This window comes from Syngnathoides biaculeatus, chromosome 3 (assembly GCF_019802595.1).
Source record: "Syngnathoides biaculeatus isolate LvHL_M chromosome 3, ASM1980259v1, whole genome shotgun sequence".
Taxonomy (NCBI): domain Eukaryota; kingdom Metazoa; phylum Chordata; class Actinopteri; order Syngnathiformes; family Syngnathidae; genus Syngnathoides; species Syngnathoides biaculeatus.
The window spans coordinates 2551684-2568976 of NC_084642.1; the positions used below are offsets into that span (position 1 = coordinate 2551684).

A 17293-nucleotide genomic window follows, 5' to 3' on the forward strand; every position below is an offset into this window, starting at 1 on the left:
TGGAGCGGCGCGTATTTATGTCATCACTTCCGCCTCCGCCACCCCACTTCCATTTCGTGGACGCGCCGCTTCCAAACGTTTGTATTGTGTTTGCACCAGGGTTGAGATTACAGCAATGTCTCAAATCCGAATGTTGCGAACTTTGGTGACCGAGCGGCTGAATGCGGCCGTGGAGGAAATCTTTGTGGTGTTGGAGAGAACCGTCGCGGAGTACGACGAGGAACTCGCTCGGGCCAGGGAGGAGAACCGGCGTCTCCTGAGCGTCTTCTCGGGCCATCCTCGCCTTGTGCTCGACCGTGCAGGTTTGTGCACTTCTCGCAGTCGATTCTTTCACAATTAGCGTATTTTGGTCTCATCAAAAAATTATTTGGGTCAGGCTACAATAGAAATGAAAAGTAGCTGAACCAACGCTTCTGTTTGGCGGGAAAATGCTTGGAAAGGGGGTCCCCGCCGCGTTGCATCATGGGCATGATCGCCATTTTGTTGGCCACCGGCCTCTTGTTATCCTCATCCGAAAAACACCGCGAGTAAAATTTGTTTTTGCAATTTATATTTGAACAAGACCCCAAGATACTTGAACTCCTCCACTTGTGCAAAATGTTGTAATAATTAAAATAAATGTGTACAATGACCCGTTAGTCAATTAGTACAAATGAACAGTAACCCCAGATGAAATCACACTTTTTTCGTCTTTTCTTTAAAGTAAGGCTTGGTTTTATTTTGAAAGTTACTCACGAGCTCCCACGACGGGCATGCAGATGTACGTCCATCCATTTTCTTAGCCGCTTATCCTCACGAGGGTCCCAGTTGTCACCGGGCAGGAGGCAGGGTACACCCTGAACTGTTTGCCAGCCAATCACAGGGCACATGGAGACATACGACCCGTCGCACTCACATTCACACCGACGGGGCAATTTAGAGTCTCCAATTAATGTTGCGTGTCTTTTGGGATGTGGTAGGAAATCGGAGTGCCCGGAGAAAACCCCACGCAGGCACGGGAAGAACATGCAAACCCCACAACGGCGGGGCCGGGATCGAACCCTGATCCACCGCGCCGCCAGTGATGTGCATGTCGATCGCAATCGACTCGTTGGTTAACCTTGTCTTTTATCATCATAACTCATTTAATCTTTCTGAAATTGGGAGAGTCGTATGCTAGCCATTTTTCACTGTTTTGACGGAATTTTGAAGGTACTCATACACGAACTTTGTGCGTTCACATTGACCCTTTTTAAGTCTTTTTTTTTTGGTATGCTATATGTGAAAGCAATCTCCAGAGATCAACGACCCCGCTTGATGCAGTTGCACTTTCTGACAAAATGACAAAAAAAAATGATATTAAAAAAAAACATAGCATCAAAAGAAACATTGCTGCAGTGTGAAGTAGAGAATTTTTTTATTTTTTTTCACCCGTCTTGCGAAATATATTGCACACACCACAGGATACGGGATTCGTAAACATGCAGAATTATCGTAGTTGTTCCTTTTCATGCACATTATGACAATTTGGACAATGTCGTTAACTTTGAGGTTAGCGAGTTTTTACCCCTTTCGCGACGTTCTGTGAGCTCACGGGATGACGGTCTGCTTCTCTCAAGACGATCCCGATGGACAAACCGGCTCAAGCTCTCTGATCTTTGAAGTCCGCGGAATTGTCCCGACGCACGTGGTCGTGGCGCGCCCGCGTTCCCTGCGGTCGCTCACGTGACGTCTTCGGTTTCTTTTCTGGAAGAGATGATAATGCGACTTAATCATCTTTTTTTTGTTGTTGTTGTTGTAAAAAAAAAAAAAAAAAACTCTGTTGTAGCGTCAGCTGCTGGTATTTCTCCAAATTCTCACCACCGCACTCCTTTCTCATACCACCTCGTCAGATGAGGTATCGCAGGATATCGGGTACGGAAGGTGGGCTTGCTCGACGTGCGGTTAAAGTTCCTGCCATTTAATGTCGATTTATCACACTGAAACCATTCCCAAAGCCTCGATACTTCCCGAGGAGTTGCACCAAGCCCTTCATCACAAATGTAAATTTAAAGAAAAAAAACGGATAATACACAATTTTACGTCCGTGGCATTAAACGATGGGGTGTTTGCAGATGTAAATTTAAGTCCGTGGCAATGGCATTGCTAAAAACCGTCGATTACAAGTCACAACACGACACTTGACTGAACAAAAGTTGACTTTACTAAACGGTCCGTTTGTCTTCTCGTTGCCCTGCAGAAGCCGGTGAAGAAGGTGTCGGCCTCGTGCATCAGGGGGCGGCGACGCCACCCGTCAAAGAGGAAGAGGAGGCCAAACCCCCACTGATAAAAGACAAAGAGCAGCCCGAGACCCCACGAATGAAAAAAGAAGAGCAGGAGGCCAAGCGCCTGCCAATAAAGGACAAAGAGCAGCCACAGACCCCACAAATCAAAAAAGAGGAGCAGGACGACGTCACCGACATTCCCGTGAAGAGTGAAGAAGGTGACGGAGGCGCCCGTGGACCATCTCAAGCGGGCGGCCTCGCGGCGCCGCCGTCTGTCGGTGAGGACGCGTTGGCGGTGTTGCGCTGTCACATCAAAATAACAAATGCGGGAAATGTTGGGACAAAACCTGTTTCGGCGAAGACACGCGAGCGGGTAGAAAAAATTTTTGTCTGCTCAGTTGGTGAGAAAAGATTCTCTTGGAAAGGAGATTTCAAAATAGCTACATGAGAAAAAAGCTTTTTCCTGCTTAGTTTGTGGTGAAATATTCTCAAATTCAAAGGAATCCTGTCCTCATTGCATGCTAATATATGTAATTTTTTGCAGCGGTGAAATTTCCAAAATTTTGATCAAATGAATTTGATATTGTGGTTCATTTTCATCTCCGTTTAGTAGCTTTATAAACATCCTGAAAGGATCCACCCGCGTAGTTTTGAGCCACCACGGCAAAATAGGACGACCGAGATTCCGCTTTGGCTTTTTTTTTTTTTTTTTTTAATAGAATCGCTACAGATCTGGAGCTCCTCAAGACACCGCAACCCAGTTCAGCGCATCATAGTTTCCGGTGGCAGTAGGGACGTCTGTGCGCTTCCTTGAGCAAAGAGATTTTCATCTCGGGGGGAGGTCCTCAGAAAGGTGGACTCCTCGGCACCGGTAGCTGGAGACTGAACCACTTCCACGGTTGCTCCTCCGATGGTCATCTTTACATTGATGAAAATATTGTTATATTTGTACCAGCCCACCAGATGTTCTAGCTCCTCTCTGTATTCAGACTCGTTCTTTTTGGAGTGTAATCTGCAATCTTTGCCGTACGGCAGCTCGGGAACGCGCTGAGCGGTCGGAGCTCAGTGGTGTGAACTGGAGGGGGCTCAGGATGCTGCCCTGGGGTACTAGTGCTGAGGGTGACGGAGGAGGAGACTGTGTTGTGGAGCCTGACCGTTTGTGCTCTGCTTCTCAGGTAGTTCAGGACGCGGTTCCCCAGTGATGGACGCCGGCCGTAGATGTTCAGGTTTTGCGGTAGGGTAGTGATGAAAGCAGAGGTGAAATACAAGAAGAGAAGAGCTTTTGGGCAATGAGACGGCATCAGAGTTCTTTCTGGACGTGGACTGGTGAGGTCCCAAAGAGGCGTCGATGTAGTTTTTGATCAGTACCATGATCTTGACTTCCAGACTCTCAACGTGAGGGGCTGCTGGCCGATGGTTATTTCATACCCGTCACTTTGGCGCTCTTGGGTGCAAGGATGAAGGCAGATTTTCGGACGGTTGAACCAGACGGACGCTAGTTGGAGCCAGGTCTTAAAAATGATCTGTTAGCACCTTTGCCAGCTGCTGGGCACAGTCTTTCAGTGCTCGCCCTGGGAATCTGTCAGGATAGGCAGCTTTGCGGGTTCTTCATCGCATGTCACCAGGTGGCGGTGTGAGTCTGGTGCTGGAGGTCTTGTTGCTGGGGTCCTCCAAGTGGGCAAAGAACTGCTTGAGGGCATCTGGAAGGGGAAGTGGCTTTTGGTCATTTTTTTCAGCCCTGGTGTTGTCGTTTGTGAACCACTTGATGCCTTTCCATGTGTTCCTAAGCTCGTTGGAGGCGACGTGGTCTTAGATTTCTTTCCTGTGTTGGCATCTTTAGCCCTCTGATGCTCGCGGCTAGCTCTCTTCATGCTGCTGTGGGAACTGATGCGTCACCCCCCCCCCCCCCCCCCCACTGAGTTCAGCATTTTAACAACAACTCGTCACGTGTGAAGTTTGCAGACACGTTGGCAGCATAACCGTTTTTGTGCTTGTCAAAATGACCTGAACGGAATTAGAAGATAATATAATGATTCATAGTACGACCCTTTTGCGATCCAAAACAAGGACGAGAATAAATCAAAATGTGACTTTTTTTTTTTTTTTAAATAAACCATTATTGCAATTTATTTTGAAAATGACTCAGGATCTACCATGATGGGTGTGCAGATCGTCCTGTCGATCGCCATCAACGTGTTGGTCACGCTTATCTTAGATTATATCAGACATTGCGAAAGACACGCCACACGAGTCTTGAAAGAACCTAACTTGACTTTAGCAAACTATTTTGTTTGTCTTCTTGTGCCCTGCAGATGTCACTGAAGATAATCTTGCCGTTGAGGATCGGGAGCGAGCGACACCGCACATGAAAGACGAAGAGCAGGAGAGTAAAATCAGCAAGTTTCCATTGGCTGCTGCCATGGTGACAGAAGCAGAAGGTCACGGAGAGCACGGGGGAGGACCGCAAGGAGACCAGTCCTCAGATCACGATGACATCAGGCCACAAGCTTCTAATAATGATGACGAAATTAATGGTAAAAATGTTAACGATGTTATGACGCATCACAATGACAACACGACGGCATTGAAAGTACAAACAAGACAACTTGGTGGGAAGAAAAGTTGTTCTCGCTCAGTTTCTGGTAAAATAGACATTGACGAGACAAATTTGACAAAACGCACGAGAGAAAAACATTTCACATGCACAGTTTGCAGAAAAGCATTTTCTGTCAAGGACGATTTAATAAGGCACACGAGAACGCACGCTAAAGGGAAACCTTTCGCCTGCTCAGTTTGTGGGAAAAAGTTCTCTCTCAAGGCAAATTTAATACAGCACACTAGGATACACACCGGGGAGAAACCGTTTGCCTGTTTAGTTTGCGACAAACATTTCACTTGGAAGGGAGCTTTAAAAGTACACGCAAGAACACACACCGGAGAAAAACCTTTTTCCTGCCAAGTTTGCGGTAAAAGCTTCTCTATAAAGACAAATTTAACAAAACACACAAGGATACACACCGGGGAGAAACGTTTTGCCTGTTCAATTTGCGGCAAACATTTCACTTGGAAGAGAGATTTAACAGTGCACACAAGAACACACACTGGAGAAAAACCTTTTTCCTGCTCAGATTGTGGTGAAAAATTCTCGACAAAGAAAACATTAACAAAGCACATAAGAACACACGCCGGAGAAAAACCCTTTTCCTGCTCAGTTTGTGGTGAAAGATTCTGTGAAAAGAAAAGTTTAACAGAGCACACAAGGATTCACACCGGAGAAAAACATTTTGCCTGCTCAGTTTGTGGTAAAAGTTTCTGTGAAAAGAAAAGTTTAACAGAGCACACAAGGATACACACCGGAGAAAAACCTTTTGCCTGCTTAGTTTGTGGTAAAGGTTTCTCTGTAAAAAAAAGTTTAAAAGAGCACACAAGGATACACACCGGAGAAAAACCTTTTGCCTGCTCAGTTTGTGGTAAAAGTTTCTCTGCAAAGAAAAGTTTAACAACGCACACAAGGGTACACACCGGGGAGAAACCTTTTGTCTGTTTAGTTTGCGGCAAACATTTCCCTTGGAAGGTCAATTTAACAATACACACAAGAACACACACTGGAGAAAAACCTTTTGCCTGCTTAGTTTGTGGTAAAAGATTCCTCACAAAGTGGAAATTAAAAATGCACACAAGAACACACACTGGAGAAAAACCATTTGCCTGCTTAGTTTGTGGTAAAAGATTCCTCACAAAGTGGAAATTGAAAAGACACACAGGATCACACAGTGCGTAGAAATCTTTTGTGGTAGACTGTTTGCTAATAACTGCAGATGTCATGGGACACACTGGTGAGAAACCATTCAGTTGTTGCGTGTGCGTGCGGTGAAAGTTTCCAAATCAAGTCGTCTCAAGGCACACAAGTGTTCTGGTAAGAAGAGCAGCCAGCGTTCATTGAAGCTGCAGAATAATTGTCGGGTGTTGTTTTGGTTCTTTCTCTCCAACTGAAAAACTGCATTTTTTTTTTTTTTGTGGAATGTTTTTTCTTCAACTGTAATAGCAAATAAACAACTTCAAGCAAACGTGCTTTGGCCTCTTTTTGGAAACGTGTGCCAGTGAAGCTTTGGACACCCCGACAAAGCGCATCTGAAACTGAATATGGACGTGAACGATATCCTCAAATCCATGATGATGATGTAGCTCCCATTTATTTTCTTCCGCTCATCCGAGATCGGATCTGGCGTTAGCAGTGACGCCTGGACTTTGCTCTCCCCGCTCACTCGATCCAGCTCTCCCGAGGTGTTCCCGAGCCTGCCGAGAGATCTCTGGCCTGTCCTCTCTGGGGTCTTCCTCCGGCGGGACGTGACCGACACCTCGCCGGGTAGGCGTCCTGCCCAAATCCCCGAACCACCTCACCCGCGTCCTCTCGTTGCAGAGGAGCAGCAGCTTGACACGGAGCTTCAGTATGTTGGGAATATTGAAAAGTCATTTTTCTGCATGTTCACCACAACATTTGGCAAATGTATAGTTCATTCAGTATATTAAATCCCCAAACTAAATAAATATATATTTAAATGTTAAATATATTTCTAAATATGTGTTAAGTGTGAAATGTAAGTATATATCTAAATAAAAAACAAAAATACTAAAATTTTAAATGAATCTAAATGTTAAATATATATTTAGAAACTTAAATGTACAGTGTATCAAAATATCAATATTAAAAATTACGTTTAGTATAAATCCAAAAAGTTGCATATTCTCCCCGTGCCTCTCAGGTGGGCGGCTGGTAAAGCGTTGGACTCACAGTTCCAAGGTCCCGGGTTCAATCCTGGCCCCGCCTGTGTGGACTTTGCATGTTCTCCGCGTGCCTGCGTGGCTTTTCTCCAGGTGGGCCCTCCGCTTTCCTCCAGCATCCCAAAAACATGCGACATTTACTGGACACTCGAAATTGCCCCTGGGTGTGATTGTGAGTGCGACTGTTGTCTGTCTCGATGTGCAGCTGTGAAAGGCTCCAGCACTCCTGCGACCCTCGTGAGCATAAGCGGCTAAGAAAATGGATGGATGAAAATTGCCCCTAGGTGTGATTGTAAGTGCGACTTGTCTGTCTCGATGTGCCCTGCGAAGAGCTGGCAACCACTCCAGGGTGTACCCCGCCTCCTGCCCGATGACAGCTGGGAAAGGCGCAAGCGCTCCCCGTGACCTTCGTGAGGATAAGCGGCAAAAACGGATGGATGTATGGATGAATAAATCAAGATGCAGTGCACGCAAAATGTGAAAAGCTCTATCTAAATATTCAGCTAATATGCAAATCCACTAAGAAACAAACAAAGGTACTAAAATAAAAGTTGCGTGTTTGTAGCGTGTGTGTGCGCTTACTGTCGCCAGATGGCAGTGTCGCCTCGGGCGTGGCTTTCCAAGACCGGATGTTGTGTTGAAGGGACCAGGAAATTAAGACATCTGCTCCTAACCTGCTGGATTTTGGCGTGCTTGATGACGCTGTGGTCGGTGCGCGGATGAGAGTGGACCCAAGTGCGGACGAAGGGCGTCCACGTCTCTCTTCTTTTTTTTTTTTTTGCACCGAAACATCACGACCGAACTCTTCAGATTTCCTCAGAGCGCGTCCGGATCGCTTTTGTTTTGCTTGCTAGCGAAGAGTCACATCGCCGAGCTTGCGTGGGCGTGAAAATGTGCGCGAAACGCGTGAAAGAAGAAGAGGACGCGGAGGAAATTTGTGGAACAAAAGACGAGAAGGCGCGACGAGCTCCACGAGGGGACGCTGCCTTTGTCACGCCCCCCACAGCAGGTTTGGTGACTTTTGAACTTTCGCTTGGTTATTCACTAACAAGGTTGCAGAGGTGGTCGTGATCGCGTCTCTCAGACGTGAAGGAAGTCGGCAGACCGCCCGGTGGCGTCCCAAAACCCTTTTGGCCGATTTTTCCTCATTGTTATTTTAGGCTAATTTTATTTGATTGGATTGTATTTTCCCCTGTAAAAGGCCAGATGAGAGCCTTCGAGAACTAGACGTGATCAAGATGATCAATGATATGATCGGAACTGCAAAAAAACCCAATAATTATAATAATATTGAAGCACATAAATATTGAAGTCAAATCAGCATTCTTGTTGAAATTTATACAGAAATGCTGAAAATATTCAATAAATGTTGAAATAAACACATGACTATTTGAAACATTGTGTCAATATGTGAAGCTAATCATTGAAGAATGTAAATGTTGAAATAATTCAGTAAATATTGAAATAGCCAAATATGAAAAACATTGCATACCTCATGACATTTATTTACTGTATTGATATAGTTGTTGCACACTTGGTCTGGAGGACATCGCATAAAACAATTAGAAACAGTTCAAAGGACGCGCTGACATATATGAATAAAATGCAGGCTTTGTAGAAATAGCAATCATTTCAAAAAATTACTCTTTTTTTTTTTTAACTTTATTTTGCAGTTAATGAAAACTTAGCTACCAAGTCATTTCACATTTGTAATTCAAAGCTTAGTGATCACATTGATCATTTCCCAATTTTGCAATCATTTTTATATTTATTGTGTAACATTGACAAATACATTTCAGGTGGTCTGATGCTGCATTCAGACAATGTAAATGATATCATTTTCATAATTTGACCGCGACACCTGAAGCCAGAAGTTTTCATACCCTGTCTAAAAACACACTTTTCAAATTTTGTCGCGCTGTCTGAAGACAAATCAGATTAAACCTCTCCTGGTTCAACTCACTCGCGATCATCCACATTATTTAATTTTGTTAAATATCAGAATCATGAGAGAGAGAGAGAATTTCTTAGATATTTTTTTTGTCTTTCATCTGCTCTTTGGCGGCCTTCGGCTTTCTTTCTAATGCAAGTGGATTCCCTTTTATGATGTTATAATCATTTGTGGTCAACTGGTTAGCACATCCACCTCACAGTTCAGAGGTTGCCAGTTCAAATCTGGGCTCTGGCCTTGCTGTGTTAGTTTTGCATGTTGTCTTTTCGTCGGGGTACTCGGGTTCCCTCCCACATTCCAAAATCATGCACGCTAAGGTCAATGGAAGACTTGAAATTGTCCAATGGTGTGACAGGTTGATTGCGCCCCGCGATTGGCTGGCGACACGTTTGTGGTGCGCCCGCCTCTCTTCTGATGTCAGCTCGGATCGCCAGCACACCCGCGACCCTCGTGAGAAGAAAATGGATGGATTTTTATCTATATTTCCCACTTAAAACATGAAAAACAAAACAAAAACTGCAATAGATGGGGTAACAGGAAGATTTGATTGAATATGCATCCATCAATTTTTTTTTGCCGCTTATCCTCACGAGGGTCGCGGGGAGTGCTGGAGCCTATCCCAGCTGTCAACGGGCAGGAGGCGGGGTGCACCCTGAACTGGTCGCCAGCCAACCGCAGGACAAACAGCCGCACTCACAATCACACCGAGGGGCAATTTAGAGTGTCCAATTCATGTTGTATGTTTTTGGGATGTGGGAGGAAAGCGCAGTGCCTGGAGAAAACCCACACAGGCACGGGGCCAGGATCGAACCCAGGTCCTCAGAACTGAGGCCAACGCTTCACCAGCAGATCCACCCAGTCAACATATATCTACATAAAAAAAAAATACTGTAATCCTCAACATGCCAGAAGGAGACTTGACTTGACCAAACCAAATGTGTGTTTGTCTTCTTGTGCCCCGCAGACGTGCGTGAAGATCTTCATCCTGAGCGACAGCAACCAGAATCAGTGCACATAAAGGACGAAGATGAAGAGGAGCCCCCCTACTTTGTCGTGGAAGTGCAGCCAGATCCCCCGCACCTTAAAGACGAAGATGGACAGGAGCCAGAGACCGTCCACATCAAAGAGGAGGACCAAGAGACCGAGGAAGAGGGGCGGAACCTCGTCCAGTTTCCAGTGACCTTTGTTCCATGTAAGACAGAAGAAGATGAAGACAAAGGTCAAAGTGAAGAGAGCAGAGGGGCGGAGAATCCAACTAGCAGCTCAAGATCGGACAGCGTCTTAGCGCCGCTATCAGATAGCGACGACATGACGTCGCACTCTCATGATCATGATGATGATGGTCATGCTAAAAGTGAAAGGTCGAGTCACACGGACAACGCACGACGGGAATGTTCTCTTTGTGGAAAAAGTTTTACTTCAAAGGGCGGTTTGAGATTACACATGCGAATCCATACCGGAGAGAAACCTTTTCCCTGCGCAGTTTGCGGGAAACGATTCACGTTGAAGAGGGACTTGAAAACGCACACAAGGACTCACACCGGGGAGAAACCATATGCCTGCTCAATTTGTGACCAAAGATTTTCTCAAACGGGAAACTTGAGAAAACACGCAAGAACACACACCGGGGAGAAACCTTTCGCCTGCGCAATTTGCGAGAAAAGATTTGCCTTGAAGAAAAACTTGACATCGCACGCAAAAACACACACTGGAGAGAAGCCTTTTGCGTGCTCAATTTGTGAGAAAAGATTCACTTTGAAGAAAAATTTAACAACCCATGTAAGAAGGCACACCGGAGAGAAACCTTTTGTCTGTTCAGTTTGTGAGAAACGATTCATTTTAAAGACAGATTTGATGAGACACACAAGGACACACACCGGAGAGAAACCTTTTGCTTGCTTAGTTTGTAATGAAAGATTCACTGCAAAGACAACTTTAGTCACACACACACAAATACACACGAGAGAAAACCCTTTTTCCTGCTCAGTTTGTGGTCAAAGTTTCACTTTGAAAGGAGATTTAGTAACACACACAGTGATCCACTCCAGAGAGAAGGCTTTTGCATGCTCAATTTGCGGCCAACGATTCAGTGCGAAAACAAATTTAACAACGCACACCAGAACGCACACTGGGGAGAAACCTTTTGCCTGCCAAGTTTGTGGTCAAAAATTTTCTATGAAGGCAAATTTAACTCGACACGCAAGAACGCACACGGGGGAGAAACCATTCAGTTGCAGTGTGTGCGACAGAAGATTTTCTAGTAAGCATCATGTTAAGAGGCACAAGTGTGTTGTGGAGAATGGCGGCATTTAATGAAGCTTTAAGTAGATTGGGAAAAAAATGACTTGCCGTGTTGCTGTTGCTATTCTGATCCTGGTAAAAAGGAGGCTGACGTTAAATCAATAAATCCATCAATGCCCAGAAGAACCACGGTGCTGTGTTCTGTATCCATGGAAGGCAACAATATTTGAGTGATTCCACATGTTTACATACACTCAACATGTCGCATGAATGTCAGTCTTTGGCTAGTGTGCAATGTCCATCTTTCAAGACTTGTGAAGACAAGAATTGGCAGCTCACGTTCCAATTTATTTTGCATTTTCTCATCCACACTGGATGAAAATTATAATACAGTCTATCGTGTGGAGTAAACTTGTATTATCGCTAGATTAAAAATTACATACATTGTTGATTGTGCATGTGTGTGACTGTTGATTTAAATGTAAATGATGCTATTACATTTTATTTTATTTTTTATTTTTAAAAAAAGCAGCAAACCCTCCTTCATTCTGCTTGAGGTGTTCCGGGCACATCCCACCGGGAGGAGACGCTGGGGACAACCCAGGACCCCGCCGCCAACTGGCCCGGGGAACACCTCGGATTCCCCTCCCCCCCCCCCCCCCCCCCCCCAGAAAAACTGGACCAAGTGGCTGGGGAGAAGGAAGTCTGGGGCCAGGCAGAAGGAACTTGATGGAGGGTTCGACTATTGTGAACGGGCCACCGGTAAGGAGACGCCCGACTTTCAAATTAAGAGTTGGAAACATTTCCACAAATTGCAGTCCTGATGATGAGGTTATTGTTGTTAGCTTGCATGCTAGCTATTTTAATGCACGAAACAAAGCCGCTCGCTGCTTTGTATTCATTTATGTAACGTGGGTGTGGAGACTTTCCACAGTATTTGGGAATCATTCATCTCATCTCATGTACTAATCAAAACTGTGATCCAAGGTTTTGGTTTCAAATTGGCCCCTTGCACTCTTTTATATTTGTGAATGGCCGTGACCATAAATAAGCATTTTGTGAGCACATTATTATAGCAAATCTGTGGCATCAAGTAAAAAAATCAATCAATAAATAAAACGAAAACTTTTCAATTGCAGTATCTCATGGCTTGCACCGTGAACGAAATACCAGCTATTTTTTTTTTGTTGTTGCTATTTTTTAATGATATTTCTCTTAAAGTTTAACGTTTCGTTGAAAGCAAGTTATTTCTGGTTTTGTCCACTGGAGGTCGCGCTGACGACCACTACAATATCCGTTCTGAAATTGTTATTCAGAATTTGACGTCAAATTTCAAGCGCAAAGTAAGCCGAGGTCATGCAAAATGTTGTACCGCCTTTACAGTATGAAGAGGAATACAGTTCCATGTCAGCTGGAGATATACTTTTGAGACTGAATACAGAATTGCGAAAATATCTGTCAACCGCTTCAGTTCAAAAGAGGCCGGTTTGGTGGAAGGCTTTCGTGTCCCCCCCCCCCCCCACATGCAATGTCACAACATGTGCGTGTTTTTATTTTATGTACAGTATTTGTCAGGGGCGGTCAACTGCAACTGAAAAGTTCCATCTTTGTTGGATCGAGTGACGCGTCTAGATGTGCTTCTCAGATGCTGCACGAGTCGCTTGAGTTTGTCGAACCTTCCCAGGTGGATGCGCAAAATAACAATTTTTGAAATGATCACAGCAAGTTGGTTTATGAAAAGTACATGCAGCATGTAGATCCACTGTGATCTGGAAGTTCCACGTGTATTTGAAAACGTTCGTTCATAATAGTGGACCACTTTTTCAAGACGTTTCACATTTGAAGATTCAACTTTGCAACAAAATAACAACAAATAAATATTAATATTTAATGAATTGAATTCTAAATATTAGCAAAACAATCGGGAATAGTCGGTTTTTTTAGCGATGAGGTCCCCGGATGTACTGGCCCCGCCCACTAGGATATGACCCTTGGGGACCCGTGGAAACGGAATTCGCTTATTTTGTCCAAGTGGAATTGCCGTACGACTTCGCTCGGATGTCTACTTCCGCCTGTTTTTTTTTTTTTCCACGTAACTACCCGCCTGGCTTCATGAAAGTATTCTCCCCGGATTCGTGCCGAACTTTCTTGAGCCTCGACAGCAAGTCCAACACGACTGAAGTGAAAGAGCTTCAATACATCGTGAACTGGGCTCGGTGCATCTCGGAGATCCTCAAGCGAATTTGGACGAGCTTGTCTTTGCTTGCTAGCTACTAGCAAACACGCCTCGGATCTCCGCACGTGTGAGGAAAGTGTTGCCCCCCCCCCCCCTTCCCCCGATCGTGTGAAAATGTGCGCAAAAAGTGTGAAGGCAGAAGAGTACGAGGAAGACGTTTGTCGCGCCAAAGAGGAGAACGAGCGACCGCGTCACTTCGCGTTGGACGCAGCAGGTTTGTTCAGTTCTTTTAGAAGCAGTTTACAAACGTGGGATTGGAGTTGACAACACATGTCCAAATTTGACGCGATTCCCGAGTTACTGTGGCAAAAGTCAAGCAAGTCAGTCGTGGGTTCAAAAACGGACAGCGCAGCTCGAAATGACGCAAGATGACATACAGCAAAGATTTCGTGAAACGTCGTCGCCACTCATTTTCGTGACTTTGTCGACTGCAAGAATTTGTGATGTGTTGTCCTGCGCCAACCTGCGAGCTTCTAACCTTTCATCTTCTGTCATTTGCCACTATTTGGTGGTCATATTATATCGTTGGCAAAGAAATAAGAACAGCCTTCGGATCAGTTCTTCTACTTTTAACAGCGTCTTATTTGTATCTGTACTTCTAATTTAGTACTTTCACCAGAGTTTAATTTGCTGTACGCAAGATTTTATTGCAGAATGAGTGCCGAGAGTGACTGGAAACGAGACGCGAGTTCATCACTTTCGGCCTGAATCCAAAAGAGCATTCGTGCAATGTTGGCGCATTCAGATCGAAAAGTTTGGGATGTTGGTGGAGTAAAACGGCCTTAAGCGAACCAACCGCTGACATAAAGATGTGAAGATGAAAGTTGGATGAGAAAAAATATTTCATCTAATATGAAAATGTCATGACAATGCTGGGCCTCACACCGAGTGCCCGCACAACAGAAACCCACCTCCCGTACTCGCCAGATCTGGTACCATCATATCATTGGATAATCTTGACGGTGACACATCGGGGTCGAAAAACATGATAACACCATCTTCACCTTTTTTTTTTTTAATCTGCGTTACCATAAATAAAAATCAAGGAAATTTGGGTTTATTACTCGCAGTTGGCTTTGAACACCCCGACAATTTCTTAAAATTGCTGTATTTAAACCGGCCCCAATCACGAAACGCAGTAATCCCATCCATGCAACCGTTTTCTTTGCCGCTTATCCTCACAGGGAGTGCTGGAGCCTATCCCAGCTGTCTTAAGGGCAGGAGGCGGGGTACACCCTGAACTGGTCGCCAGCCAATCGCAGGGCACATGGAGACAAACAGTCGGACTCACAATCACACCTATGGGCAATTTTGAGTGTCCAATTAATGTCGGATGTTTTTGGGATGTGGGAGGACCCACGCAGGCACAGGCAGAGCATGCAAACTCTACACGGGTGGATCGAACCCAGGACCTCAGAACTGTGAGGCCAACGCTTTACCAGCTGCTCCATTGAGCCACCTGAAAAGCAGTAATCTGCATGAAAAAAAATATATATTTTTCATCGAGAATGTGCGGTTTCCTCCTTCTGATGTTAGAACACAATTCCTCGGTACTCAGATTGGTGATAGGGAGATAGTAAGTCCACCCAATCGGGATCAATAACGAGACGAGTGCTCTTATAAATCACAGATGTCTAAAAATGCTGTTACGCTAGCAACTTTCCTGCGGTTAGCATAGCACTTCATGTAACACCCCCCCCCCTCCCTCCAGGTCCGTTATTTTTTGTTGTCGTCGTTACAAATACACAACGTTGAAGTCACAACATGAGACGAGACTTTCTCAAACTGTTTGTGTTTGGCTTCTTGTGTCCTGCAGACATCCGTGAAAAACATTTGCACCCTGAGCAACGAGAACCAGCGACTCCTCAAATCAAAGAGGAAGAGGAGCCGGTGTCCTTTCACATAAAAGCCAAAGAGGAGGAGGATCTCACCCAGTTCCCATTGACCTTTGACCATTTGAAAAGTGAAAAAGATGAAGACAAAGGTCGTCAGAATGAGGAGAACAAAGGGACGAAGCCACCTAGCAGCAGCTCAAATAGACGCGTGACAGCAGAAGATGATGACGAACACAGCGGAGGACCGCGAGCAGACGGCCTCTTTGCGCCACTGTCGGACGGCGACGACACAACATCGCAATCTCATGATGGTGATGATGATGATCACGACGATGACCGAGAACGCTCCAAAGGAGATATCGCACGTCACACAGGCAACAAAAATCTAAAATGCTCGCGGTGTTCTAAAAGCTTTAGTTCAAAGTGGAATTTGAAAGTGCACACAAGAACACACACCGGGGAAAAACCTTTCACCTGCTCAGTTTGCGGCAAAAAATTCTCTGTCAAGGAAAGCTTAATAATGCACACCAGAACGCACACAGGTGAGAAACCTTTCATATGCACAATTTGTGGGCAAAGATTCTCTGTCAAGACACATTTAACCACGCACAAAAGAACACACACTGGGGAGAAACCTTTTGCCTGCTTTGTCTGCGGTCAAAAATTCTCCGTGAACCATAGCTTAATAATTCACACGAGAAAACACACCGGGGAAAAACCTTTTCCCTGCTCTGCGTGCGATAAAAGATTCACTCAGAAGGGAGATTTAAAAAGACACACGCAAACACACACTGGGGAGAAACCTTTTGTCTGCTCAGTTTGTGGGAAAAGATTTAGTCTCAAAGGACATTTAAGCACACACACGAGAACGCACACTGGAGAGAAACCTTTTGCTTGTTTACTTTGCGGTCAAAGATTCTCTGTAAGCGGAAGCTTAAGAACACACACGAGAACGCACACCGGAGAAAAACCATTCAGTTGCAGCGTGTGTGAGAAGATATTCTCTCGTAAGGACCATGTTAAGAGACACAAGTGTGCTGGTGAAAATAGAAGTAAATCTCGAAAGACTGGAAAGAAACAGAATCCTTGAGGTCAGGTGAAAAAGTCAATGTGCGCCTTGAACACACGATGATGGTGAATTCACCGAGGATGATGCAAGACCTTAAAAAAAATTCAATAAAATCATTGTGATGCGAGAACCTTGGTGTTGTGTATTGTATCACAGCAGTCGAGTGATGCGAGTGAAATTTACATACACGCAACACGGGAATTCTATATTAATGTTGATCTTTTGATAAATGACATCATCCGTTTTCTTTGCCACTCATCCTCACGAGAGTCGCGGGGAGTGCTGCGGCCTATCCCAGCTGTCAACGGGTAGGAGGTGGGCGGGGTACACCCTGAACTGGTTGCTAGCCAATCGCAGGGCACATAGAGACAAACAGCCGCACTCACAATCACACCTAGGGGCAATTTAAAGTGTCAAATTAATGTTGCATGTTTTTGGGATGTGGGAGGAAACTGGCGTGCCCAGAGAAAAGCCACATAGGCAGGGGGAGAAGATGCAAACTCCACACAGGTGGGGCCGGCTTAAAACCCAGATCCACAGAACTGGGAGGCCAACCCTCTACAGCTCCTCCACCCTGCCACCCTGATAAATTACAATAATGGGCACAGCAGAGATAGGCTCCAGCATTCCCCACGACTCTCATGAGGATAAGTGGTGAAGAAAATGGATGGATAGATATTATTCAAATAATACAATACGGGTACAAGCGGGATGGAACAGTTGGCGGAAGGTGTCTGGTGTTCTATGTGACAGAAGCGTCTCCGCTAGGATGAAGGGCAAAGTGTATAAAACAGTGATGAGGCCGGCCATGATGGACGGTTTAGAGACGGTGGACAGGAAGCAGAACTGGAGGTAGCAGAAATGAAGATGTTGAGGTTCTGGCTCGGTGTGAGCAGGTTGGATAGGATCTCATTAAAGGGACAGCCAAAGTTGGAC

The 17293-nt window shown here is 45.1% G+C and overlaps 3 protein-coding genes across 5 annotated transcripts; all 3 read left to right on the plus strand.

Annotated features, from left to right (window-relative positions):
• Positions 1-5: 5 nt before the first annotated feature.
• LOC133497552 (gastrula zinc finger protein XlCGF26.1-like) lies at positions 6-6260 on the plus strand. The gene is made up of 3 exons (XM_061813541.1): positions 6-302; positions 2219-2521; positions 4556-6260. Exons 1-3 carry the CDS (start codon positions 116-118, stop codon positions 6022-6024), a joined length of 1959 nt encoding a protein of 652 aa, XP_061669525.1. The 5' UTR covers positions 6-115; the 3' UTR covers positions 6025-6260.
• A 1381-nt stretch (positions 6261-7641) lies between these two features.
• Positions 7642-11863, plus strand: LOC133497582 (zinc finger protein OZF-like). 3 transcript variants are annotated; one of them, XM_061813609.1, is made up of 3 exons: positions 7643-8034; positions 9941-10755; positions 11747-11854. In XM_061813609.1, the coding sequence occupies exons 1-3, from the start codon at positions 7917-7919 to the stop codon at positions 11771-11773; spliced, it is 960 nt and encodes a 319-aa protein (XP_061669593.1). In that variant the 5' UTR covers positions 7643-7916; the 3' UTR covers positions 11774-11854. The 3 variants fall into 3 exon arrangements, with proteins under 3 accessions (XP_061669592.1, XP_061669593.1, XP_061669594.1); XM_061813610.1 differs by having other exon boundaries at positions 7644-8034; positions 11750-11863; XM_061813608.1 differs by lacking the exon at positions 11747-11854 and having other exon boundaries at positions 7642-8034; positions 9941-11604.
• A 1381-nt stretch (positions 11864-13244) lies between these two features.
• On the plus strand, positions 13245-16501 carry LOC133497617 (oocyte zinc finger protein XlCOF20-like). The gene is made up of 2 exons (XM_061813660.1): positions 13245-13667; positions 15270-16501. The coding sequence occupies exons 1-2, from the start codon at positions 13568-13570 to the stop codon at positions 16376-16378; spliced, it is 1209 nt and encodes a 402-aa protein (XP_061669644.1). The 5' UTR covers positions 13245-13567; the 3' UTR covers positions 16379-16501.
• Positions 16502-17293: the final 792 nt, after the last annotated feature.